General features: G+C 36.8%; 1 protein-coding gene and 1 non-coding gene across 10 annotated transcripts in view; both read left to right on the top strand.

Moving 5' to 3' along the window:
* The window catches only part of Scai (suppressor of cancer cell invasion), a 182,396-nt gene that overhangs the window by 130,820 nt on the left and 26,202 nt on the right, over window positions 1-25,374 (top strand). For 7 of the 9 annotated variants that reach the window (XR_010040084.1, XM_063227514.1, XM_063227499.1 and 4 more), the window contains 7 exons: window positions 2,271-2,369; window positions 2,519-2,671; window positions 11,390-11,491; window positions 11,718-11,819; window positions 12,907-12,985; window positions 14,772-14,871; window positions 18,934-19,015. Coding sequence is in view for 8 of the 9 variants with exons in the window: in XM_063227514.1 (XP_063083584.1) it covers window positions 2,271-2,369; window positions 2,519-2,671; window positions 11,390-11,491; window positions 11,718-11,819; window positions 12,907-12,985; window positions 14,772-14,871; window positions 18,934-19,015 (717 nt within the window). In the remaining variant the exon portion in view is untranslated. The remainder of the gene's footprint in view (window positions 1-2,270; window positions 2,370-2,518; window positions 2,672-11,389; window positions 11,492-11,717; window positions 11,820-12,906; window positions 12,986-14,771; window positions 14,872-18,933; window positions 19,016-25,374) is intronic. The other 2 variants (XM_063227503.1, XM_063227527.1) reach the window with 2 other exon arrangements.
* LOC111757104 (small nucleolar RNA SNORA1) lies at window positions 17,001-17,129 on the top strand. The gene has a single exon (XR_002791487.1). It is a non-coding gene; the product is annotated as a small nucleolar RNA SNORA1 (small nucleolar RNA).

The raw sequence follows: 25,374 nt of genomic DNA, 5'->3' as shown, positions 1-25,374 counted from the left end.
TTAGCTCAGCGGCATAAGAACCTGCCTGGCAAGCAGGTGGTCGTGAGTTCGATCCCCGGTACAAGTAAAAAAAAAAAAAAAAAAAAAAAAAGCTAGATGTTAGCCAGGTATGGTGGTATATGCCTGTTAATTCCAGAACTCGGTAGGTTCAGGCAGGGGGATCAGGGATCATGGTGAGCTCGAGGCAAGCCTGAGTTCTGTAGTGAGTTCAAGGAGTCCAGTCTGAGCTATGTACTGAGACTCTGTCTCAAAAAACCAAAACAGTAACAACAACAATATAAACCAGTTTTTAATATGGCATAGGGGCCTATACTACCAGTGCTTTAGGAGGCTGAGATGAGAGGGTAGCAAGTTCCACCCAAGGCGGGGCAATTTTTCAAGAGCCTGTCTTAAAAAAAAGCCTTAGGGTATAGCTCAGTGAAAAGGCCCTGGGTTCAATCTAATACATTTTTTTTTAAGTTAAACTTTTGTCTGTTTTTTTTGTGTGTGTGTATGTGTGTGTTTTGTTTGTTTTTGTGGTCCTGAAAATCAAATCCAGGGCCTCATGCATGCTAAATGTGTTCTACCATGAGCTACACCCTAAGCCCTAATATGATCTTGATATCTCGAAGTATTTATAACATATAAAATATAATAACCTATGAAAAGACTAATGGTGAAAAAATTTGCCGGGCTGGGCACTTAGCTCAGTGGCATAAGCACCTGCCTCACAAGTGTGAGGTTGTGAATTACACATACTCCTTATAGGCAGGTCTTAATTGCCTGCTTTGTACCTTCAGCATGGTTTACAGTTTCAGCCCATTAGTGGGTGACTGAGAAATGCAAACAAAACTTAGAATCCTTAGTTTAGTTTGAAATGATTGAAAGTACAAAATGTTTTACAAAAGTACTGTGAATGAAGTTTAATTTTTCCATCAGAGAATCTGTATCACTGTCCTTCATTCACTTAGGGAGTTAACAGGTAATTGTTTTAAGGATCTGCTTGGCATATGAGTGTTGCATTCTAAATTCTGGTTGCATTTTGGACCCAGTGGTTTTGATGACATACTTCTTATTTGCTGCCTAGGTGGGACCTACTAGTTTTCAGAAGGTCATTGGTGGTAGCTTTTTACATACATTTGTTGTATTTGTCTATTCCCACTCACCAAGAAGACTGTTCTTAGAACAGTATGATATAAATCCAAAGAAATCAGGAAGTATTTATTTTATTTAAATGTTAAAATTGTGGTGAAATGCAAACCAAAACCACATTGAGATTCCATGTCACTGCAGTCAGAATAGTTATCACCAATAATACACAATAATACAATGCATGCAGGGAGAAAGTTCTGCACTGTTGATGGGACCATTTATTAATATGGCCACTATGAAAATCAATATAGGGGTTCCTTAAAAGCAAAAATAGTGCTACCATTTGATCGGGCTATACCATTTTCTTGATATTTACCTGAAGTAATTAAAGTCATCATACTATAGGGATACCTACAGGTCCGTGTTTATTCAGGTACAATTCACCATAGCCAAGACATGGAACCAGCCCAGGTCCCACCAAAGATGAATGGATAGAGAAAATGTGGCATATACTGTGTAGAATTACTTAGCCATAAAGAACAAAATCATGTTCTTTAAACAAAAATGAAGGGATCTGAAAATCCTTATGTTGGGCAATGTAAGCCAGAACCAAAAGACAAATATCACATGTTCTCCCTATTATGTGGAGTATAAAAGAAATGACAAGAAAATAGGGTAACTATCCCCTTATTAGACAACAGGAAGAAAATAAGGGTGAGTAGGAAGGGAATTTTTATTAATAAATTGACTGCTAATCTTACTTGATGCATGTCATTTTGACTTTTATTTTGAAATAAATTCATTTAGGTCGTGATCTTTGTTTTTGTTTTAATAAGACCTAGGTGTTGATAATAATCAAATTCTAGTACTGTGGGAGGCTGAGGAAGAAAGGTCAAAAGTTTTAGCTTAGCCTGGGCACCTTGGCAACTTTGTGAGATCCGCTCAGATTTAAAAAGGACTAAGTATATGACTCACTGCAGAGATCCTGGGTTCAATACCCAGTACCAAAAAAAATTCTTACCAGTTTTTGTCAAGAATGTTACACTAGGGGCTGAGGATTTAGCTCAGTGGCTTAAGTGCCTGCTGGCAAGGACGCAGGTGTGAGTTCGATGCCTGGTACAAAAAAAAAAAACAATGTTACACTGGCTGTATATTCTTATGGTTTTAAAATACAGCTTTTTTATGGTATTTTAAATTAGGAATTGTCAGATGAAATTGAGGATTACACACATCGTTTCAATACTGAAGATCAAGTGGAATGGAACTTAGTGCTTCAAGAAGTAGCAGCTTTCATTGAGGTCAGTTTTTGAGAAAAAAGACCGTCATAATTAGGAATAAGAAACTGGCCATGGCGTCTGCTTTTATTGTGCAGATATGTCAAGGACAAGGTATATCTTTCTATATTGTAATTTTTGTTTTTCTAGCAAGTTTTTGCTTTTCTCTTTAGGCCGACCCTGTAATGGTGTTAAATGATGATAATACCATCGTTATCACATCCAATCGCCTTGCTGAGACAGGAGCCCCATTGCTGGAGCAGGGGATGATTGTGGGACAGTTGTCTCTCGCTGATGCGCTCATTATTGGTAATTGTAATAATCAGGTAAAGAATCGTGAAGAATTTATGCTTAAAATTCACTTTGAAAAAATTTTGAGTATCACAGAATTCTTTTCTTATACATATCCTAACATGGATCTCTGAAGATATTGTTAATTAAATATGCCATGTCCATCTGTGGAATATATTATATTTAAGTGGTTTAGGAAGACTTTTTAATAACAAAGGAAGATATTTATGATACAGTAAGTGAAAATAAAATTGCTTTGGAGATTTATAAACAGAATTGTTCCATGTATTAGAACATCTATACATATATGTTTACAGCGAAAAAATTAGCAATAATTCTTGCAATATCTGAAAGGTTTTTTCCTGAATATCAGAATTACAAATGATTTTTAGCCAGCTGTGGTAACTCACCCCTGTAATCCCAGCACTCTGAGAGGCTGAGGTAACAACAAAAATTTGAGCCCAACCTGGGGAACTTAGTAACTTAGTAAGATATCCCACCCCCCCCCACCCCCGCCAAAACAAAAAGGATAGGGTTGTAGTTCAGTGCAGAGGTCCTTGGGTTAAATTCCTAATGCCACCAAAAACAAAAAGGAATAATTTTTCTGGCAACTTTAAACTTTCAACAAATTCTGTATATTTTTCCAATCAAGCAAAAAGGAGGAGGAGCTGTTTTAAAGTACATTTGTCAAAAATGAATTTCAAGTATTTTTCATGGCAAAATTATTCCATGATGATGAAGATTTAATCCACTGGAACACTGGAAACTGGTTGCTGCTGGGAAGGTCACCTGTTTATCTATATGTGTTAATACAAATTTTAATTTTGGATCCTATCATATACCTGTCTTCTTTTTTTTTTTTTTTGAGAAAAGATCTCATGCGGATCTCTATGCCATTCAGGCTGGCCTTTGGCTCACTTTTGTAGCCTAAGCTGGTCTCAAATTTGTAACAATCCACCTACTTCAACTTCCCAAGTGCTGGGATTCCAGAGGTGTGCCACCACACCTGGCTATCTGTCATTTTTGTTATTAAAATTTTATAGTAGTCCTGTTTTTTTTTTCACTCTTATAGCCATTAATTTCCCAATTTCTAAATTAAAGCATTTCAAAATTATATATATAAACTAAGTGGATAGATTTTAAAACATTATGGTTTGTTTACTTATTTTTCTAACGGGTCATTTTTTTCCACTTTTTTATCTTCACAGGACTAATCATAATATATAAATTTAAACTAAATGAGATAATCAGCCACCTAACGGGCTAAAAGTGAAACAAGATAATTTAATAAGATAACGTACTCTGTCAGGCTTGTACAGAAGGTGCATATCTTATGCCTTGTTGAAAGATTTATGAATCAGTGCATTCAATTTAGAAAAGTATTAGACATTACCTTTGCACAGATGAATGTATACACACCTTTTGACTGAGTAGTTCTAGTAGTTTTTTATTGATTTCTAAGAATTTCTGATACAGTCTGCATAAAGGTCCTTTATCAGATTTGTATGTTGAAGTATCTCATACTGTTTGGCTCCTTTTGTAGTCTCTTTTTCATATGTTAATTAATGTTAATTTAGTGTCTACTGTGTGAGAGCCCCTATTCCAGATATTGAAATTCTAGTAAACAGAAATCTTCAATTTTAATGTAGTACAATTTATAAAGTTTTCCATCTCAAGCTAGGCTTGAACCTTATGTACCCCTGGTTGGCCTCAATAGTGATCCTCCTGCCTCATCATCCTGAATGCTAGGTTTGTAGGTATGCATCCACCACACGTGGCAAATTTTTTTTCCTTTTATGTAAGAGCTTTTTTATGTCCTGTTTTGAAAAACTTTTGCTTACTGCATGATCATGAAAATAGTCATCCTCGCAGCCTTTATTACTTTACTTTTCATATTTACATTTGTAATCTGTCTGTATTTTTGTTTTGTTTGGTGTGAAGAATAGGTCAAAATTTCCATGTGAAGGCCTAGGATTTATCTCAGTAGCATAAGGGCCTGCCTGCCAAGCATGAGGTTGTGAGTTTGATCCCCAGTACAAAAAAAAAAATTTTTTTTCCATGTGAATTTCAATAGACCTAGTACTACTTACTAAATAGATTTTTTTCTGGGCTGGCGATTTGCTCAGTGGCATAAGCACTTGCCTTGCAAGCGTGCAGTTGTGAGTTTGATCCCCGGTACCCAAAAAAAAAAAAAGGTTTTTTTCTACCACCCTGTATTGTCACTTTTATCATAAATTTGTGTCCGTACACGTTAGCATCTGATTCTGTTCCTTTGATCCATGTGATTGTTAAGTACCTCCATGCTCTGTTCAAGTGTATTTTTACTTATTTTTCTTGATCAAAGTTCGCAAAATTTCAGCTGGGTGTGGTAGTGCACACCTATAATCCTAGCACTTGAGGAGGCTGCAGCAGGAGGATCCCCATGAATTCAAGGCCAGCCTAGGTTACATAGTGAGTTCAAGACCAGCCTGTACTACAAAGCAAGACCTTGTCTCATCAAAATAAAATAAAACAAAACAAGCAGGTTCAGAGTTTATTGAATCTGTAAGTTGATGTCTTTCATCTACTTTGAAATATTATTATTGGGGCTAGGGATTTAGCTCAGCAGCATAAGCGCCTGCCTTACAAACAGGCAGTCGTGAGTTCAATCCCCGGTACCAATAAAAAGGAAAAAGACCAAAAAAAAAAAAAAAAAATACACACACACACACACACACACACACACACACACACATATATATATATATAATTATTGCAACTCTAAATCCTGTTTTTCCTTTCATTCTTTTCTCTACTTTTTTGTTTTGTTTTGGTACTAGGGCTTGAACTTAGTACCTTGCCCTTTCCAGTTAGGAACTGTGCCACTGAGCTATATCCCTGGCCCTCTTTTTTCTACTTTCGAAACCTCATTTACATGTCTGCAGAATTTTTCACAGTGTCACTTACATCTGTTACACTGTTTTTGTCAGGTCCTTATTTTTTCTTTCTAGAATTGTTAGAATTTGTTTCCATTAATTTCTTACCATTTCACTAATCTTGCCCTCTTGTATATCTAGTCTGCAGTTACATTTTTTAATGTTTCAAATTTTACATATTGTCTTAATAGTTCCATGTTTTTCCATTTGATTCCCTTTTATGCATTTTAATTTTTCTTGAAAATTGCTTAGATGTTAGTAAAGTACACTTATGAGTGAGGTTGGCTACTGTATCGTCCCAGGCCCCTTCCTTTCCTGAATTGTTCTGCTTTCTAGCCACTCTGCTTTCCAAACAAAGCAGCTTTACTCTCCCACACCCTTTTGTTCTGAGTTTTCTTCCTAGAGCCAGTCAACCATGAACCAAAACTACAAACCAAATAAACCTTTAATTTGAAACTTTCAGATATTTTGTCCAGCAACAGGAAAGCTAATTCTCTTAAGTTCTCCATTTTAAAAATTTGATTTCTACCATCTTTTTCCATTTTGTTCGTTATATTTTTCAGCTACTTAAAAAATCCTTCTCTGCGAACTACTCTATATTGATTCTTACAGCTTTGTTTTAGTGTTTTTTTTCTCACTTTCAAAACTCATTCATATTGTCTTGATTCATTGTTTGCTTCCCTGGCAACGTGCATAAGAATTACAGATTTCAGGATGATGTACAAAACCCTGTATTCAATCCCTTATGTCTCAGTTACTTTGTCATTGCTAAGGCAACATATCCCATATCCGCAACTCTAAGGAGAATTTTGTTTATTCTGGCTTACAGTTTCCATGGGCTCAGTCTATGGTTTGGAGGCTCTAAGGCAAAAGTAGCCTGGCAGAACAGCATGGCAGAGGAAAGCTACACCTCATGGTTTCCAGGAAGCAGAGAGAGAAGAGAGGAGCCAGGGAGATAGATACACCTTCCTAATTCATGTCCCCACTGACCTACCTCTAACCAGACCCTCCCTCCCAACAGCAAGTCAGCTAAGAACTCACCACCAGACAAATCCAATGACAAGTATAGCACCTTCCAAACACATGAGATTTTGGGGACATTTTAGATGTAAACCACAAGACACATAATTTAAGGAAGGTTTCTTTTTTTCAGATCAGTCCAGGTCTGAATTTAGCATAGTAACTGTTCTGGTAAAGATCAGTCTGTCTCTTGTGCAGCCTGTCATTAGACCCTGGTTTTCCAGAACCTTTAGTCATATAGCATGTTCTTAAAGATGTGTCCTCTTACAAGTTAGGTACCTTAATCTTGGTTTCTCAGCCCCCACAAGACAGGAAATCAGTCCATTTTCTCTTTAAATGGTGTCAGACTTACCTCTTGAGTCTCCTGCACTGTGCACATTTAAGACTCCTACAAATATGTCTGGGAGAAACCAACTGGTGCTTAAGGCCTTTTTATGTCAGTCTGACCCTGAAGACTACCACTGGTTTCTGTTTCCCTGATGGTGCCCTCTTCCCACACAAAGCTGAGAGTGTTGCCTTTTAAAGTAGCTACTTCAGAGACAAGTCACCTGCAGATGGTCCTGCTTTCTTTCTGATACTTTTGTGATTCGCCCCCTGCTTACTCTAAGCTAGGTTACTGGTTCATTCCTTTGGCTTTTAGTTGCATTTGTTATGTTTTTTCATTTTTAAAGTATTTAATTATTTCCCACATATTCCTTTGATAGTCTTCATATCATGATTCTACTTGTTTCTTTTTTTTAAGCATTTGAAACATTTTTTTACTTTTTTTGAGACAGTCTCATTATGTAGTTCAGACAGGCTTTAAATTCACTGTATATACCAGTCCTCCTGACTCAGCTTCCCAAGTGCTGGAATTACATGAATTGCTTATTGTTTCTGCTAACTAAATCACAGGTGCCTTTTTTAAAAACGTGTTTTATGATTTTTTATTATGAGCTTTTCTTTTTTTTTTTTTTTTTTTTTTTTTTTTTTTTGGTACTGAGACTCATACTCAGGACCTTGTGCTTGTCAGGGAGGCAACTGTGCCACTGTGCCACATATTCCCAACCCATGAGTTTTTCTTTGTTGTGATTCTATCACTTATACTTTCTTGAAACCTGAATTGAAGTTCTTCCATTAAGAATCCGCATTTACTTACAGTCAAAAAACTTGGTGGATCATCAGTTTTTGATCTTTTTAAATAAAAACTGTACAGTTATTTGAACTTTGCAGATAGTATAAATTCAGGTTCACAAACCACAAGAAAGCCACCCCATGACTGGGAATTCTTAGAGGGACTTTTTTTCTGTCTCTAGTGAACCAAGGCCAAGGTCAAATTTTTCCTTCTTGTCTCTCTCTGCAGCAATTCATTTGTAGTGGGCTTTTCCTACAGCCGTAGATTTTTGTGCTTCTAGCTTTATGGGGAATAGGGGTGTAGGGAAGGAGGCCTCCCCAGTCAGTTCTTCCCAGGACCCCATGCTCTCCTTACTGAAAGAGAACTGGAGGCATTGCCCACTTCCCTCCCTAAACTTCTTATATCCTCTTCTCAGAAAATCCCTTTCTCTGGCAGTTTCCCCTCTGCATTTTTAAAGGAAGCATTGCAGTATAGCTAACCTTTCCATTACTAGAAGCAGAAGCCTTGTTTTTGTCCTTTGTTGAAGAGATGGGTATTTTGTTTCTTTACATGAAAATATGACTTGATAATACTACTATTTTAGTGACTTACAGTGAGAGACTGAGGTCAACAAATGATTCATTCTGTCAGTATTTATTTCATGCAAGTCTTGCCTGAGGCTTTGGGGATGAGAACGATTAACTACAGAAAAGTGTCTTCTCTATGGGAGCTTACCATTGGATCATGAAAACAAACATTAACCAAACATCCACTTTAGTAAACATGATAAAGGGAGAAGTATGTGTCATCAAAGAGTTTGAGCTAGTGTGGGACATCTTTGAATATTTTCCTAAGAACAATGCTTGAGCTAACAACTAAGAGTAAGTAGAAATTAATGTCAAGAGTGTGCCCGAAGCAGGAAGAGCTTGTTTTGTGGCCTAAAGGCAACAGGGGAGTGCTGAGTCCAGGGCAGTGCTCAGGGGCACTGAGCACATACTGGCTGAAACTGAGAGATTAAGGGAAGCGCAGGAGCAGGAAACAGGCAGAGCTGGACTGAGAGGGTCTGATATGATACACTCAGCAACTCGTTGGTATCCTGAGTGCACTGGAAAGTCAGAAAAGGATCCACTTGAAGGGAGGAAAATGGTGACACCTGCATTATGAGATTTTGGTTATAGTTGTACAGAATGGATTGGAACCAAATGGGGGTGGTAGAGCACTTAGGAAATTGTTTCAGTAATCTTTGTGTTTGTGGTTAAAATACTAGGTGGTGGTGATAGTGGAGCAATGAGGTTGGCTTTAGTAAGATACAACAAGTAGCATTTGGTATCTGTCTGGACATGAAAGGAAGGGAGTAAATTTCAGAGATGACTTTTGGTTTGTAGTTTGTGTGTGTGCTACAGATCACCATTCTGGTGAGCCTTGTTCCACACAGTGGGATATGTAACAAACGAGTGCAGAAGAGAATGTAGACAAGGAGAATTAAAGGGCTAGGAAGAGAAGAACTAAATGTTGAAGGAAGCCAAGTCAACACTGAGGCACAGGGAATAGAGACATCCACAGGATTCCTGACAGGAGAAACCAAATTAGGAGCATGCCCTTGAACTAGAAGTATGAGGTATTTTTGGCACGAAAATAATGTGTTTTGAGGGTGGTGATTACCAAGATGGGGTACATAATTCTGCTCTGTGTGGATTCTGGGCCTCAGAATGCTACTTTTGCTATTAGTTTTGATTAGGACCATGTGTTTATGTCCACACAAACACGTTAGACAGAAAGAAAGAAGAGCTAGACCATTGCCTTTTTGCCTGGGCCTAGCAGTCATCTTTGCTCTCTTGTGTAGAGATAATGGGAAGGTAAATGTGTGGCTCTTTTAGGACAGTTTTATCACACTTCAGAAAATTCAATTAATGCTGTGTTGAAACACTGAACAGAAGGGTCAGAAAGTCCCATCTTTGTATCTTCATTTGGTGAAATTTTGATTGAGAAGAAGTAAAATTTTTGTGTCATCCTCTTAAAGAGGTATGAACTGATGATGGGGTGGACAAGTAACTAACTCAGTGATACAGCACTTGCCTAGCATGTGCAAAGCCATGAGTTCAATCACCAGCACCACAAAAACAAAACAAAAGTTAAATGTTTGAAACTCTATTGAACAATCTTTATAAAACAGATTTTTGCCTTTAGGAAAGAATACCTCTTGCCTAAGTATTGTGATGCACACCTGCAATCTCAGCCATGAGAGAGAGTGCAATAGGGGAATCATAAGTTCAAGCCTCGTGCTGGGGATTTAGCTTAATGGCCTAAGCGCCAGCCTAGTAAGTGCGAAGTCGTGAGTTCAGTCCCCAGTATCGCCAAAAAAAAAAAAAAAAAAGTTCAAGCCTCACCTGACTTTCTTAGTGAGCCTGTCTTATAAAGAAAAGTAAAAAGGCCTGAGGTGGGGCTCAGTTTCCCACCCACATGGGGGTGTAATCTCTTATTTTACAGAAACAGGTACTTTTAAGGTCTTATATTGTCAAGACTGACCATAAGCTCACTGTGTAGCCCAGGCTAACCTCAAAATTGTAGCAATCCTCCTGAGTTAGCCTCCCGAGTGCTGGTATTATAGGCATGTGCCACCCCCACCCCCTAGTTTAGAAACAGGTACTTTAAAACACTCTCCTCCCCCCCCCCCCATTACTAGGGTTTGAACCCAAGGTCTTTGCACTGGAGTACTCTCCCATTCCTTTTTGTTTATTTTTTTTAAACAAGATCTCTGTGGCCAGGATGTAGTTCAGTGGCATAATGTCTGCCTGCCAGATGAGAGGTCCTGAGTTCAATTCTCTGTACCAAAAAATAAAAAGTAAAAACAAAGTCTCTCAAAATTGCTACATTGCCTAGGCTGAGCCGAAAGTTTGCAGTCTTCGTATTTTAACCACCCAGAATTCTAGGATTATAGGCATGCACTGAAACACCTAGTTTCTTTGTTTTATCCTTATATGTGTACCTGAGTTTCCATATAAATGTCATTGAATATGGAAAAAGATTGTAGTCTTAGCCAGGTATAGCGCACACCTGTAATTGAAACAGTTTGAGAGCCTGAAGCAGACATACTGGAAATTGAAGTCTACTCTTGGCAACTTACTGAGACCTTATTTCAAAACAGAAAAATTAAAAAAGAGCCAAGCATGGTGTTGCATGCCTGTAATCCCAGCTCAGGAGACTGAGATGTAAGGATTGCCATGAATTCAAGATGAGCCTGAGCTACATAGTGAGTTTAAGGCCAGCCTGAAATACATAGCAAGACATTGTCTGAGAGGGGTGGGAGGAGGAGAGAGAGAAAGAGAGAATATGAGAATGAATGAATAAGAGAGAATTGTATATGCAGTTCAGTGAAAAGGCCCTGAGTGTAGTCCCTAAGTCCTGAAAGAGGGTTGGGTAAAGAAAGAAAATGCTACAGTCTTACATATTTTGTAGTATCAATGAGGAAATCGACAGATGAGTGTAAGTATGGATGGAGAGATGTGATAAAGCTTGAAAAATATTAATTATGGAATCTAGAGATATATGAACATCACCACACAGTTCTTTCACCCTTTGTAGTATTTTTTTACTTTTTATAATGCACTGTTGGAGAGTAGGATAGCAACTGTCATTAAGTATACATGGAAGTCAAGAGTAATGGTATGATTTAAGATCTCCAAGTCTGTGTTCTGCATTGATGGCTCGGTTTGTCTTCCTTGCAGGTTAAATTCAGTGAACTAACTGTTGACATGTTTCGGATGTTACAAGCCCTGGAAAGAGAACCAATGAACTTAGCCTCTCAGATGAACAAGCCAGGAATGCAGGTGAAATTCTTGCTGCTTCTGCTTCTCACGGGGTACAGCCTGCTGTTCAACAAATGCTGGGAGAAATATGGACAAGAACTGTCCTGACTGAACACAAAAATCAATAAACATAATCACAGTAACGCTGGTGAAAAAAGAATACGTGATAGGGAAGAGAAAGTAGGCATTAATCATTCATTTGTCAAACATAGCTTGTATGTGTGCTGTTTTCTATGTGTAAATGTAGGAATCTGCTGACAAGCCTGCCAGACGAGAAAACCCCCATAAATATCTGCTCTACAAACCAACCTTTAGCCAACTCTACACATTCTTAGCAGCATCTTTTAAGGTAAGAGTGATCCAGTACTTCTTATTACAAAGGGGAAGTGTGCTGTAAGTTGAATCTAAGTCATTCTTCTCTAAATATTTGAATTGAATTTGAGTAAAATACAAAATGAAAGCATGTCTTTAGAATAACAACCCAAACACAGCAATTTTTAGAAATAAAAATTGCTTTTGATGTTGTGAATAATTCCTACCGTGACTAATGGAGAATATTGTTTAATTATCATTCTCCTTATTCCAGGCTTTTATTACTAAATTACTTTAGGTGTAACATTACAAAACTCAAAAACAAGAGCAGAATGTATAGCATGTCATACATTCAGGCAGTCCCGTGAAGCTTTTTAAAATTTATTTATTTATTTTGAGACAGGATCTTGCTTTGTACTGCAGGATGACGTGAAACTTGGTACATGTGGCCCAGGCTGGCCTTGAACTCATGGCAGTCCTCCTGCCTCAGCCTTCCAATTGCTGAGATTACAGGCTTGCAACACCATTCCTGGCAAAACATTTAGATAATCTCAAAGAACAATGAAAAATAAGAACCTTCTCCCTAAAGCTGAGGGAGAGCTTGTTTTTTAAATGTATAATCTGGATATTTTACTCTTCTCCATTTCAAGTTTGCACAGAGCATTCTCTAAATGTTGCAGATTGAAAGCAGAAAATGTCTTTACAGCTTTTGGAAACCCTTGTACATTACAAATTAATAAGAAACTTTTGAGGGCCAGGGATATAGTTCAGCAGCGTAAGTTCCTGCCTCGTAAGCGCAAGGTTGTGAGTTTGATTCCCAGTACCCAAAAAATAAAAATAGAAACTTTTGCCATGTGTATAGTTTTAAGTCAGAACCACCAAGGGTGACTCTTCTCTAAGAAAAATAATAGTATGTTAAATTCCTGGTTTTTTGGTGTTTTTTTGTACCGGGGATTAAACTCATGACCTCATACTCGGCAGGCAGGCTCTTATGCCACTGAACTAAATCCTCAGCCCTGCTAAATTCTTGTTTTACCCACAACTTTAAATGTCTTGACTTTACATATAGTTATGTCATTTTTTCCTGTTTTTCGTTTTGTATATGTGATTTTCCTTAATTTCAGGAGCTGCCTGCCAATAGTGTGCTTCTGATCTACCTGTCAGCCACTGGAGTTTTCCCCACAGGTCGTTCTGATAGTGAAGGTACAATAAAGGAATGCTCCCTGTTGTGAGCAGGGCTTGAATTTTCTGTTTCTACAAGACCGTGGCCCTTTGCTCCAAGACCATCTCAGGCTTTCTATGGAGGCTTCCAAATTTAAAAGCTAGTCTGTCATTGATTTGACATTTTTATCGATACCCCAGTCTGTGTTCTATCCTGGAATATTATACTTTAAGGCCCACAAACTACTAGAAAATTCATATACTAAATGCATGATTCACTATCAGTTTTGCCCAAAAGCATCACATGAAATTTGATGTTTTAAGTTGAAAAAGGTGATAGATAACCAAGCCTAATTAATTGTTTTGTTTTATTTTTGACTTTTTGAGACAGGGCCTCACTCTGTAGTTCAGACTGGTCTTGAACTCACTTTGTAGCCCAAGCTGGCCTCAAACTTGCAGGGATCTTCCAGCCTCAGCCTCCCAATTGCTGGGATTATAGGCATGAGCCACCGTGCCTGGTTTAGCCTAATTATTTTTACATGACTAAGATTTTCTGAGTCTTCATTATACTACGTCTTTGTAGAAATCAGTATACTTTTGTAACTGTGAAAGTTCAAGTCCTTGTTATGATGTTTTTAGTCCTTTCATTTTTTCTTTATTTTATTGATTGAATCTGCCAAATATTGGGATGCTGTTTCAGAATAAAATTGTAAAATTGATTAACATGTATGAGTCGAGAAATTGGTCAGAATAGATGAGTAACTTAGATTTAAATAAGGCAATTAAATCTTGGGGGAAGATTTTTTTCTTAACATTTTCCTACTCATCTGTTTGTTGAAATTTGCATTCCTTTATAAAGTGCATGTCCCTGCCATCTTCCTTGCATGACCTACAGATTCTCTTAAAATGTGGAAACAAAGACAAACTGACTAAATTTATAGTCTCTGTCATTCTAGTGACACTTTAAAATAATATAATATGGTTTTTTACATTTAATAGTTTTCTTGTGTATAATAAAGCTAATAATGTTATTTACAAATAATTATATCCATGTCTTATATATTGTTAAATCAGGTTTTCTATGTCTATACTTAGCATGTTCACCTCTTATTTTACTTTTTCAAAGTACAGTGTGATAAGTGAATGATCCTTTAAGACAAATAATTTAGACAAGCCAAAGTGCTGTCCCAGTTAGACAAGAGTTGCCTAATTTACATGATTAGTGGGAAACAGCTAACTTCACAACCAAAACTAATGCAGCAGCTAATAATAATAATAATGAATTCTTCACATGGAGAAATTTGGCAATGTCTTTTGTAAAAAGAAAGTTTTGTCAATGAGAATTTTCAATTACCATTCAAATTTCTCCCTAAATTTTATAATTAGTATGTTCATTTAAAATTAGATTTATTTTAAAAGATTAAGATTTCAGTCTTCAATTATCTTTTTAAAATACTTTGGTAAACCAGAGATTTAAATTTCACTTGAAATGGGAAAGTCATTTTGAACATAGTAGTTATCTGTGTTCCATTAAGATGCTTGCTCTCCATCCATCCCTAAATGGGATGCAGTAGATTCTTGTTTTGTTTCTCATTATATTGTTTGAAGAACTACTGAAATAATTTTTAAAAAGGAATTGATACAGACAGCATACAGAAATGATTTAAATACTGCATTAGATTAAAATTTTCAATTTTGAAATAATTAAAATGCCTTCTAATTATCTTTCACTGTACCAGCAAGAGATTCACATAGTACTTTTGCATCTGAACATCAGGTCAGAGTTACCCTCCAGTTGAAGTCTAGGATTCTTCCTTTGTTTTTATAGGTCCTTATGATTTTGGAGGTGTACTTACTAATAGTAACCGAGATATTATAAATGGAGATGCTATCCACAAACGAAATCAATCCCAGAAGGAAATGCACTGGTATGTATTCTGCCACCTTCCCTCATTATAAAAACTATAGCTTTCTTTTAAAATATTAAGTGGAGACTTTTTCCTAGTATTAGAAAAGTTCCCTTAGGTTTTTACTAGTAATATTTATTTGGATGCCAGCAATATTAAGGCTCTAAATTTCTGGCTGATGTTCACCAAATACATTTTACTGAGTATCCATTATAGGCAGACACTATTCAACCATTGAGAATGTTAACAGTGAACAAAATTGTATTCTAGTTGAAGGAGATGATAAATACATACATAAATAAATGTGTTATGTCATGATACATGTTAACATTAATAAGAACTTTTTTTGGGTGTTATTGGTGCTATGCATCGAACCTGGACCCTCCTGCTAGTCAGCCAAGTGCTCCAGTGTTTGAACTGCTTCTTCAGCCCAATATGTGCTTTGCTCTGTAAGATTCTTTGGCTTTATGTAGCACAAATGAACTTAGTTGTATGATTTCAAATAGAATTTCATCTCTGAAAGTTTGCTCTATTTTGTTGCTTGTGCCATTGTTGGCTCTAGAATTTTTCTAGTTGAAAGACAGTACAATCTGACAGATAAATAGACTTGATTGCAATTCCATTTCTAATAATGGTTTATATTAAAAGATCAACTGTTCATACTGAAGAACAGATAAGGGAGACGAGGCAGGTAGATATTTCAGATTATGCATATAATAGCTATGAGTCCTCTAGGCTACTTTTTGGTGCTATTATAGACATTAGTTTTAAGTTATTTGTTAGAAATACATCACAGGTATACGAAAAGTTGCTAAACAGCACTATTCATAAGGGAAATGCAAATTAAAACCATACTATGTGTCACCTATTAGGGTGACTGTTATCAAAAAGACAAGAAATAGCAAGTGTTGATGAGGATGTGGAGAGCAGGGCACCCTCGTAGACTGTTTGTAATAATGTAAGTTGGTATAGCCATTGCAGAAGACAGTTGGAAGTTCCTTTAAAAAATAAAAATACAACTGTATACAATCCAAAAATCTCATTTGTGGTTATATATCAAAACAAATGAAAATATGTCACTCAGTAAAGTAAATCAAAGGGATATCTGCACCCCTATATTTCATTGTAGTAGTATTCACAATAACCAAGGTATAGGAACAACCTACATGTTCATTGTGGTACATACATATATACATGTTGACTCATCAGATAGTTTTCAGCCTAAAAAATGAAGGAAATCTTGTCATTGGTGGCATATATGAACCTATAGGATATTAACTGAAATAATCTAGCCACAAAAAGATAAATACTGCATAATCTCACTTATATGTAGAATTTTTAAAAGTTGAATTCAGAGAAACAATGGAAAGGTTGTTTTTAAGCTGTTGGGTTGGGGAAATGGGAAGATTTGCTCAAAGAATGCAATCTTTCAGTTATCAGTAAATTCTGAAGTTGTAAAGTATTATATAATGATGATAGTAAAATAATATTAGGGCTGGGGATGTGGCTCAGTGGTAGGGTTCTTACCTTGCATGCACAAGGTCCTGGGTTCCAGCACCACACATAGACGCACACACACGCACACACACACATATAATAATAATAGATTATTTACTATAAATTTGTAAAACCACTATCTCAGTGACTTTTTATTTGCTAAAACAAAATACTCAACACCCATGATAATGAAGGAGAAGTTTAGTTTGACTCACAGTTTGTATGTTTCAGTTCATAGTTGCCTGGTTCTAGGGCAGGGCAGCATGGCAGAGGGGCATCACAAAGTAAAGAAATTCATGGTGTGGAAGGCAGAAAGCAGCCAGCAGCCAACATGCCTTTCCCTTTGTACCATTCAGGCTACTAGCCTTTGGGTGGTGACACTCACAACTATGCTAATGCCAGTCAGTGAACTAATATATTTCCACAGACCCTTAACCCAAATATCACATTCTCTAAATCCCTCCAGCTCCAAAAATCTCCACCTATCATCTCATGAGGCTTTGGGGGCACATCTAAATACTATCCGTAGCAACTGCTCTCACATACACAAAAACATGCACATGTACATGTACATGTGTTTATTAATTTGACCCGTGGTGATCACTGCACCAGTGTACATGTGTGACAAGCCATGAGGGACACTTTGAATATTTAGTCTGTCATTAGAATATTTAGTTTCTGTCATTAGAAAAAGGAAAAATACAATGTGGCTGAAATTGTCACAGGTCATGCTTCCATCACAGTAAATGTTTACAGTGGTTACAATGAGACCTATAACATTTTGCTTACTACTGAAAAATACTGGCTTTCAATGTTATAAATGAATGGTTAATATAGAATCTAGATCATGTGATAAAATACTAATACTATGTATACTTCAAATTCTAGACTCCTAAAATACAAATTTCCAGCAGAAATTTGGATGATTGGGTCCTAGGAGTTCTGAAGTTGTCATTGTCCATAATTCTACTAGAGATAAAAGAATTGTGGACAGATGGAATGAGTGGATTAAGCAGCAAATTCCTTTTTTTTTTTTGTCTTTTTCGTTTTTATCAGTACCAGAGATCGAACTCACGACTGCATGCTTGCAAGGCAGGCGCTTATGCTGCTGAGCTAAATCCCCAGCCCTGCAAATTCCTTTTAAAAGGGCTATCTTGAAGACAACAACCTCACTGAGTGACCCTGAGAAGTATTACAGAAATCACCTGAAATTTCTTAAATAAAAATTTAATTTTTGAAAAAAGAAAAAGGAAAAATAAATGTAAAATATATTGAAGTGTCATGATAGTGCTCAGTAAAACATCATTTCATATATTTATTGTACATAAATATTAATATACAGCTGGGTAGGAGGCTGAAGCAGAAGTGTGAGTTTGAGTCCGGTCTGGGCTATATAGCAATTTTAAGTTCAAGACCTTGTCTCCAAAAAAAAGTTTTTGATGCATGTACACACATTATCCACTGTCATGGGAAAGTACACACATGCCAAAATGCTGTATTTTTCATTCTAAAATGTATGGTCCTGGATTTAAATTAGGTTCTTTAGATCTTTTGTGAGTCAGTGAATTTATCTATTCAGCAACAGTCCAGGTTACTTCGATGCTAAAGTCCAGAGGAAATATAAGGGATAAGAGAAGGGGTTTTCCTCTTTATTGTTTATAATATTAGTATACAGCTTGAAATAATTTTAAAAATGTTTAATAATATAGATCTAGAAAATGACTCATTGAAATTTAGATCTGGGAGCTGGGGGTTTAGCTCAGCGGCATAAGCACCTGCCTTGCAAGCAGGCGGTCGTGAGTTTGATCCCCGGTACCGATAAAAATGAAAAAGACCAAAAAAGAAATTTAGATCTGGTTATGTTACTATATCTAATTTTCAAAACATATTCATAGAACTTTTAAATAGGAAGCATGTAGCTATATTCTGACTTCTGAGCTTTTTCTGCTGGACATTTAGCCATTTTTAACTACATAGACTTCTTATATATTCTTTCTTTTAACTTTATTTTTTAAATCTTATTTATTTATTTATTTAGTATCAGGAATTGAACTCAGAACCTTGCACTTGCCAGACTAGTACTTGTGCCATTGAGCTAAATCCCTAGCTTTCTTATATATTCTTGAGTGCTTGTTTGGAGGTTTGAGCAAGGGAGTGTAGCTGCTTGTATCACTGACTGAGGAAACGGTCCTCATCTGTTGGGGCTGGTTGTCCTGTTTGATAAAGCATGCTGCTTGGGGAGAGATGCACATGAAGCAGAGAAGGGAGGAAGGAGACACTGCCTAGCCATCGAGGTCAGCCCAATCAACAGTGTGACAGATGTTCAGAGAGCACCCTCACATCTGTATTCTTGAATAACAGTTATCTCTGAACCTTTTTTGTTTTTGTTTTTGTTTTATTTTTAATTAAACGACTTTCCCAGCAAGTACAGTCATGTTCTTGTTCCTTGTTTAATTAATCTTTGTTTTTCTCTCAGTGCTATGATGGAAAGAAGCTATGCGCACACCAAACTGAAGAATAAGATTTCTGGCACTTTGGCCACCATGGTCTCACAATTCCTCATTGTTGTTGTTGCTGTTTCCCCAGCCTTCATCCTGGAGATCTCTACCCTTTCACAAGGAAGCCCCTGTTTATCATTGTGGATTCTTCCAACAGCGTTGCATACAAGGTGAGTGTCCTTAGAGCCAGTGTACATGCGGACTTCACGACACCACCTCAGGGGTACCCAATCGTAATGTGCACATTTCTATTTGCTTTATTTTATTTAATTCTACAGTTTGTATTTAGTGTTTATTTTCTTTTGAGGTTGTGCTTGCTAGTCAGAATCTGGTGCTACGAATAAAAATGAGAAGAAAGCACATGAATGGATATTCAGTGGAAAATAATAAATCCTCCTGCAGAAAAAAAATTCAAGATTTCCAAGATCTCTGGTGGGAGGTTTATTTTTGTTACATAACTTGGAACAATTTCTTTATATAGAAGTAGCAACATATAGGTGAATTTTATTTTCTAGTTTTCAAACATTTTTTCCTATAAAATGAGTTACTTTAAAGTATAACTTCTACCTCATTAGACAATGATAGTCTTTGCATATTAACATACTGTTTCTTTTTTCTTTTCAGATTTTTAAATGTCTTTATTACTGACAAATAAATTGTCTGTTGCCTTTTTTGATCTTATTGGTTTTCTAGATACAACTCACCTAGACACTTTGTCAGTTTAACATGTGGCTTTCCTTCTTTGCTCATGTCTGGTTGATGTCTTTGAGAAAAACTATCTTGTTCATTCCAGTATCAGCCAACATCAGTCATTGTTATCATGTTGTGTGTCTTCATGAAATCACTCATAGTTGGGTGCAAGTCTAGGATTAGCTTCATAACCTACATTGCCACCAGGGTTTTCCACTTAGAGGTGGAAATTTCAGGCCTCCTGAGCGATACAGGTCTCCCATGTTCATTGCTCCTCTGCCACTCATTCTTCCCTGTTCTCTCTCTGTCTGTCTCTCTGTCTGTCTCTCCTTCTGTCTCTGTCTGTCTGTTCTCTCTCAGATCCATATAGGTCATCAGTTATAACTTTTTTCTCTTTGACATCTTTGTTCTTCCATCTCATGTTGGCAAATCAACTCTTTCTCCCTTCTACATTGTTTCTCTTATTGTTTCTATTGCATTTTTTTACATTTCTGTCTTTTTTGTTCTTCTCTCCCTGCCTTCTTAGACAGGGTCTTACCCTGTAATTCAGGCAGGCCTTCAGCTATGTAGACCAGCTGGCCTCAAACTCCCAGCAATCCTACTTCCTCAGCCTACCAAGCGCTGAGATTACAAGCATGTGCCGGCCTGCCTGGCTTTTACACTTCTTGACTGTTAACTTCTCCCATGCATCTTAATTCTTTGTGGTGTTTCATCAAATCTTGTTGCAAAAGATATGTATGATGCTTATGATAGGATCCTTTCATTTCACTTTCCAGTGTATCTTTTTGCATCCTTTGTGCTTTTTTTCAACTTGTTCCCTTTGTTTCTCATCAAAGAACTTCCATTGCTGAGAATATTCAAAATCAAGTGTGCCATGCTGAACAAAACAAATTTAGTAGTGTTTTCCTCTCCTTTTGCTTCACTGGATTCTTCTGGCCAAGTTTCTCAGGAAGACCATCTTCATCCCTCACTTATTTAAGTAATTACACATTGACTGGCTGAGGAGTTGTCAGTAGCAAAATACCTTTACTTGCATCTGTCAAATGATTTTCTTGCTGCTGCTTTAGAAGCAAATTCACTAATGCTTTTCCTTGTAGATAGATGTTTCACAATCATCCATAATTACCACAGGCCTTTCAGTCAGACCAAACTGCCTAAAGCCTTCTTCCACCAGCCTTCTTTGTTGAAAATGTAAGGTAAAAATTGTGAACAGAAAGGGCAGCAGTAAGTGTAACTAAACAAAGTTGAACCTGTGTGCTTCTCATGAGTATGTATTCAAGTTCAGCTTTGGCAATTGCGGCCAAAGCTCTAGGTCCAAACTTAATAGACTTGAATCATTTGCCTTTTTTTTAAGGCTTTCCTTGTTTTTAGCAGTCTTTTTTTTTTTTTTTTTTTTTTTTTTTTTTTGGTACCAGGGATTGAACTCACGACCTCCTCGCGTTTGCCAAGCAGGTACTTAGGCTGCTGAGCTAAATCCCGGGCCCTTTAGCAGTCTTGAATTCATCCTGTGTGATATCAGCAGGTAGATTCCTAATAAACAGCTAACAAGGCTGAGTGTAAGTTTTCTTTCCAAGCCTCCTCAAAGGAGACAAGTTGCTTTTAAACCCCTCCAAATTAAAGACGTTTTCCTTGCAGTGGCCACCTGGGATGATGGGGGTTTAGCCCATCTGTCATTTGCCATCCAAGAGTGGCCCCAGGTTGCCCAGAATGGAAGGTGGCAGATCCACCTGGCCTGCATGGGAGTTAAAATATTATTTCATGTACACATAAATTTTTTAAAATTATGTTCCAACAGAAAAGATATCACTGAATAAAATAAGTGACAGGGGTCTAACTTGAATACTCTTTTTTTAAATATATTTTACTAAGGAAGCAATGCTTTTGAATGATTCTCAAAGGAATACCAGTAGCAAATGCCAAAACTTTTAAGGTTGGATAATAAAATTCAAACTATAGTTACTATAAGAAAGTGAAAACAAAATCTTTAGAGTCCTTTGTATTATGTTGTATTATGTATTCACTAGTGAAAAATATGTTCAGAATTGTTCTGGGTGCTTGAAGTTACTGCTTTAAGCTATTTCTGATATGATTGTTCATATTTTCAATTAGAAGGAGAAATAAGCATTAGTAAATTTATTTCAGGAGAGCAATGGATATAGGTAGCTTGTCTGGTAGCCAAAAGAGTTGTCTAAAAATATGTTTTCCACTTTATTTTTATGTTTAGTTTCATGTTTCGAAATTATACTCTAAGCCAGGCATGGTGGCACACACTTGTATTTCCAGCATTCAGGCGCCTGATACAGGAGGATCACTGTGAATTCACAGTCTGTTTAGCAAAATCCTTTCTCTAAATATTTTTGAATTCATTAATTTAATTAAATTCAATTCCGTGAACACCCAACCCACCTTAAATTTTTAATTATATTCCCTGCCACCCATTTTGTCAGGTTTAATAATACAGGTTTTTATTTTTAGAAGACTTACCTGTACTTTCTTAACCTGTGAATGTCTATTTTTTTTTTTTTTAATACTAGGGATCAAACTCATGACTGCCCACTTGCAAGGCAGGTGCTTATATCACTGAGCTAAATCACCAGCTCTGTGAGTGCCTTTTCGTTGGAAGAGGTGGGAGAGAGTACAGGAAGCTGTTGAAGGAAAAGGCTTATTGTTTACCCTGCTTAAACTTACAAAGACAGAAGAGTGTGGGCAATGTGTATCTTCCAGAATTCACAAGAAACATTCAATGGCTTTGTCAATGAAAAAGTCCCCTTGTTAAGAGTTTAATGATTTAACAGAATATGTTGATGTTCTGGGTCACGTGTAATATGTAATGTGTCCTTATGCTTTTATAGTACTTTTCTCAACTTGTACATTACTATATGGTCCTTTTTGTATTCTGAAGAATGTCATTCATTGTATGTGTTAGGTCTAGAGCACTATTTGAACAGAGAATGAATATTGGATGATGATTTTTAAAAATACAATTATGTGAAATTGGAAATTTACTTATGCAGTTATACATCATGATTTGATTACAGATCTCATTGTTCTGTTGCCAGGATAAGTGTGGGGTGATAGGAAGGGTCATTTGTGTTGTTTACTTTGGTGGACCATGCAGTGTCACTCCTCTGAAGAGTTAAATTACTTAGAGTAGGGAGCCCTTGTGCAGTAGGCGGATCCTACCATGGCACAGATCAATTTGGTCTTTCTAAAAACTATTTTGACTTAATGTATCCAGTTCACAACTAAAGTTCTCTGTGATAACATGTGTTTCCTCCTCCCAACTTTTCCCACAAATGCATGTGAAAAACTACCATTTTGAAAGTTTGTGATAAAAAAGGAAAATTAGATAACTGCCATATCTGTGTGTGTATGTGTGTGTGTGCACACACATGTGTCTGTGTGTTAAAACCCAAGGCTTTCACATTGCATGCCGACATGCCCAGCCTTTTTGTTTGTTTGTTTTGTTTCTAAATTTTGAGATAGGATCTCATGAATCACTAATTTGCCCAGGGTAGACCCAAACTCAAATTTCGATCCTCCTTCCTCACCCTTCCATCATACTGGGATTACTGGCATTCAGTACTGTACCTGGCTTAATGTATTATTCCTTTTTTCTTTTTCTTTTTTTAAATTTTTGTCCACAGCTTTACTTGGTGGTATTGACCTCATTACCAGTCTCCCCAGCCTGAGGGACTTCACTCTCTGGCTGCCAGCTCAGGCTCCCATCTGTCTTGATGTAGTATTTCTTTTCTTTTTCTTTCTTTCTTTCTTTTTTTTTTTTTTTTTTTGATGTAGTATTTCTTTTTTTTTTTTTTTTTTTTTTTTTTTTTTAACTTTTTATCGGTACCAGGGATCGAACTCACGACCGCCTGCTTGCAAGGCAGGTACTTATGCCGCTGAGCTAAATCCCCAGCCCCTGATGTAGTATTTCTTGAGCACCTAGTTTGCTACATCTGTCTTACATACATGGATGTTTTATGACCATTTTTGTGTTTCTTAAATGTTTCTTCATTTAAGTACAGTAGTGTATTTGATGTGTATTTAAATATTGCTTTTTATTTCTTTGAAAGTAACTCATATATAGTTTAAATTTGTAGTTCTCAATTTTTTCTGTGCCTCTAACACATTTAGAACCCCTTTTAAAACCACTCGTACTCAAGCTACATCTCTTGTGATTCTGATTCACTTGATCTGCCATAGACCTTTAGCTATCAGGTTTTATGTGTTTGTATTTTGAGGCAGGATCTCTATGTTGTCTAGGTTGGCATTGATCTCCTGAGCTTAAGTGATTCTCTTGACTTAACCTCCCAAACAGCTGGCGCTACAGGCTTACGCTACAGCACTGACTATGCCTGACTTCATTGTGTTGTCAGCATGAGAACCATGAAGTCAGAAAGTTTTTCAGGTTTGTTGCAAAGAACGGCGCTCATTGCCTCTCTTGTGTTGTCTCCAACTATCTCTTTCTAGATGCCACTGTTTACATCTTTCTTATCTGATGATTTTGTTAATTCTTTTTGTAAGTAATATGCTAATATTGGTAGATCTTGGATCTCATTTTTAGGAATTATATATTGATTTCTCGTTTTGAAAGAGCAATGGAGCTCTTTCCTGCTCCCAACTTACATTTCTACACTTTCCAACCTTTATCAAAGATTTTTCACTTTTGTTGAAACAGATAATTTTCTTTTTCTGAGCTAGTTGTTAATCCAACCCCAAACACCTCAGTTGTCCTCTAGGGTGTGTGTGTGTGTGTGTGTGTGTGTGTGTGTGTGTGTGTGTGCGCGCGCTTACATCTTTATGTCCCCAATGCCTCAAAATTACCAATACTTAATAAGGCCTGAGGATGTACCTCAGTGGTAGTGTGCTTCCAAGCATGCTCAAGACCCTAGTTTCATTTCTTATCACTGCAAGAAAAAAGGCAACAGTCAAAAAGTTCTTAATAAATACATGGTGAAGGCACTGTCGTTTTTATTTTATACTTAAGGAAACTTTGTGAAGACTATATTGCCTAATCTTTCCAGCCCATCTTTCTTCTTATCCAAAGCCCATAGGTTAGGAGAAAAGGAACTCATGCGAGTCTGAACCTCATTCAGAAGTGCAGTGTGATGAAATGCGGAGATCTGTAAAGTAGCCTATATTTTGACTTAGATTTCTAGTAGGATTAAACTAGGCAAGTTGACTAGCTTTTTCTGCAGTAGTGGTCTAACCAAAAAATGCCCTTAGTAGTTTTGAGCAGTGTTTCTTTTATTCCTGCATTCTTTTCCTTAGAATAAAATCCTTTTGAGCATTTAAACATTCATGGCATGTTTGGATCTCTGCCAGTGAAATGACTCACACATTTGTCAAAAGAGGCATGTTTATCTAAACAGCCTCATTCTGATGTTTCTGAGTGATGTGTATAGTCTGTTAAGACACTCACTGCAAAACCAGTTACAGAGGAGCCCTGCCTTGTCAGCCGCACTCTTGCTGCATTGAAAGGCCGTGTGCTACAGTTCTTCTGAGATGGGGCTAGTTTGATTTAACCTGTTGGGGTTTATTCAACTATTTGAATTGTTAGATTGTAATTTTTCATTACTTCTGGGAAATTCTCAGCCATTATCTCTTTAAATATTGACTCTACTCAACCCTCTATTCCATTTCTTTCTGAACAAATAGCTTAAATGTTTTAGTCTTTGCTTACTGTGCAGCCCCTTAGTTTAATTCTCCCAGCATTGTGATCACTCACTAAGTGTAGTGGACATTTACGCTATGTTTTATACATCTCATAAACTCTTAATGTATTTTGTATTATTGTTTCTGTGATTGAGATTTGTATAATTTCTTCTGGTCTAGTTTT

The sequence above is a fragment of the Cavia porcellus genome, unplaced genomic scaffold, assembly GCF_034190915.1.
Source record: "Cavia porcellus strain 051 isolate PalLab524CR breed Dunkin Hartley unplaced genomic scaffold, mCavPor4.1 scaffold_1, whole genome shotgun sequence".
In the NCBI taxonomy this organism is placed as follows: domain Eukaryota; kingdom Metazoa; phylum Chordata; class Mammalia; order Rodentia; family Caviidae; genus Cavia; species Cavia porcellus.
The sequence above is the reverse complement of the archived record's forward strand: the minus strand, read 5'-3'. Positions and strand labels throughout refer to the sequence as shown.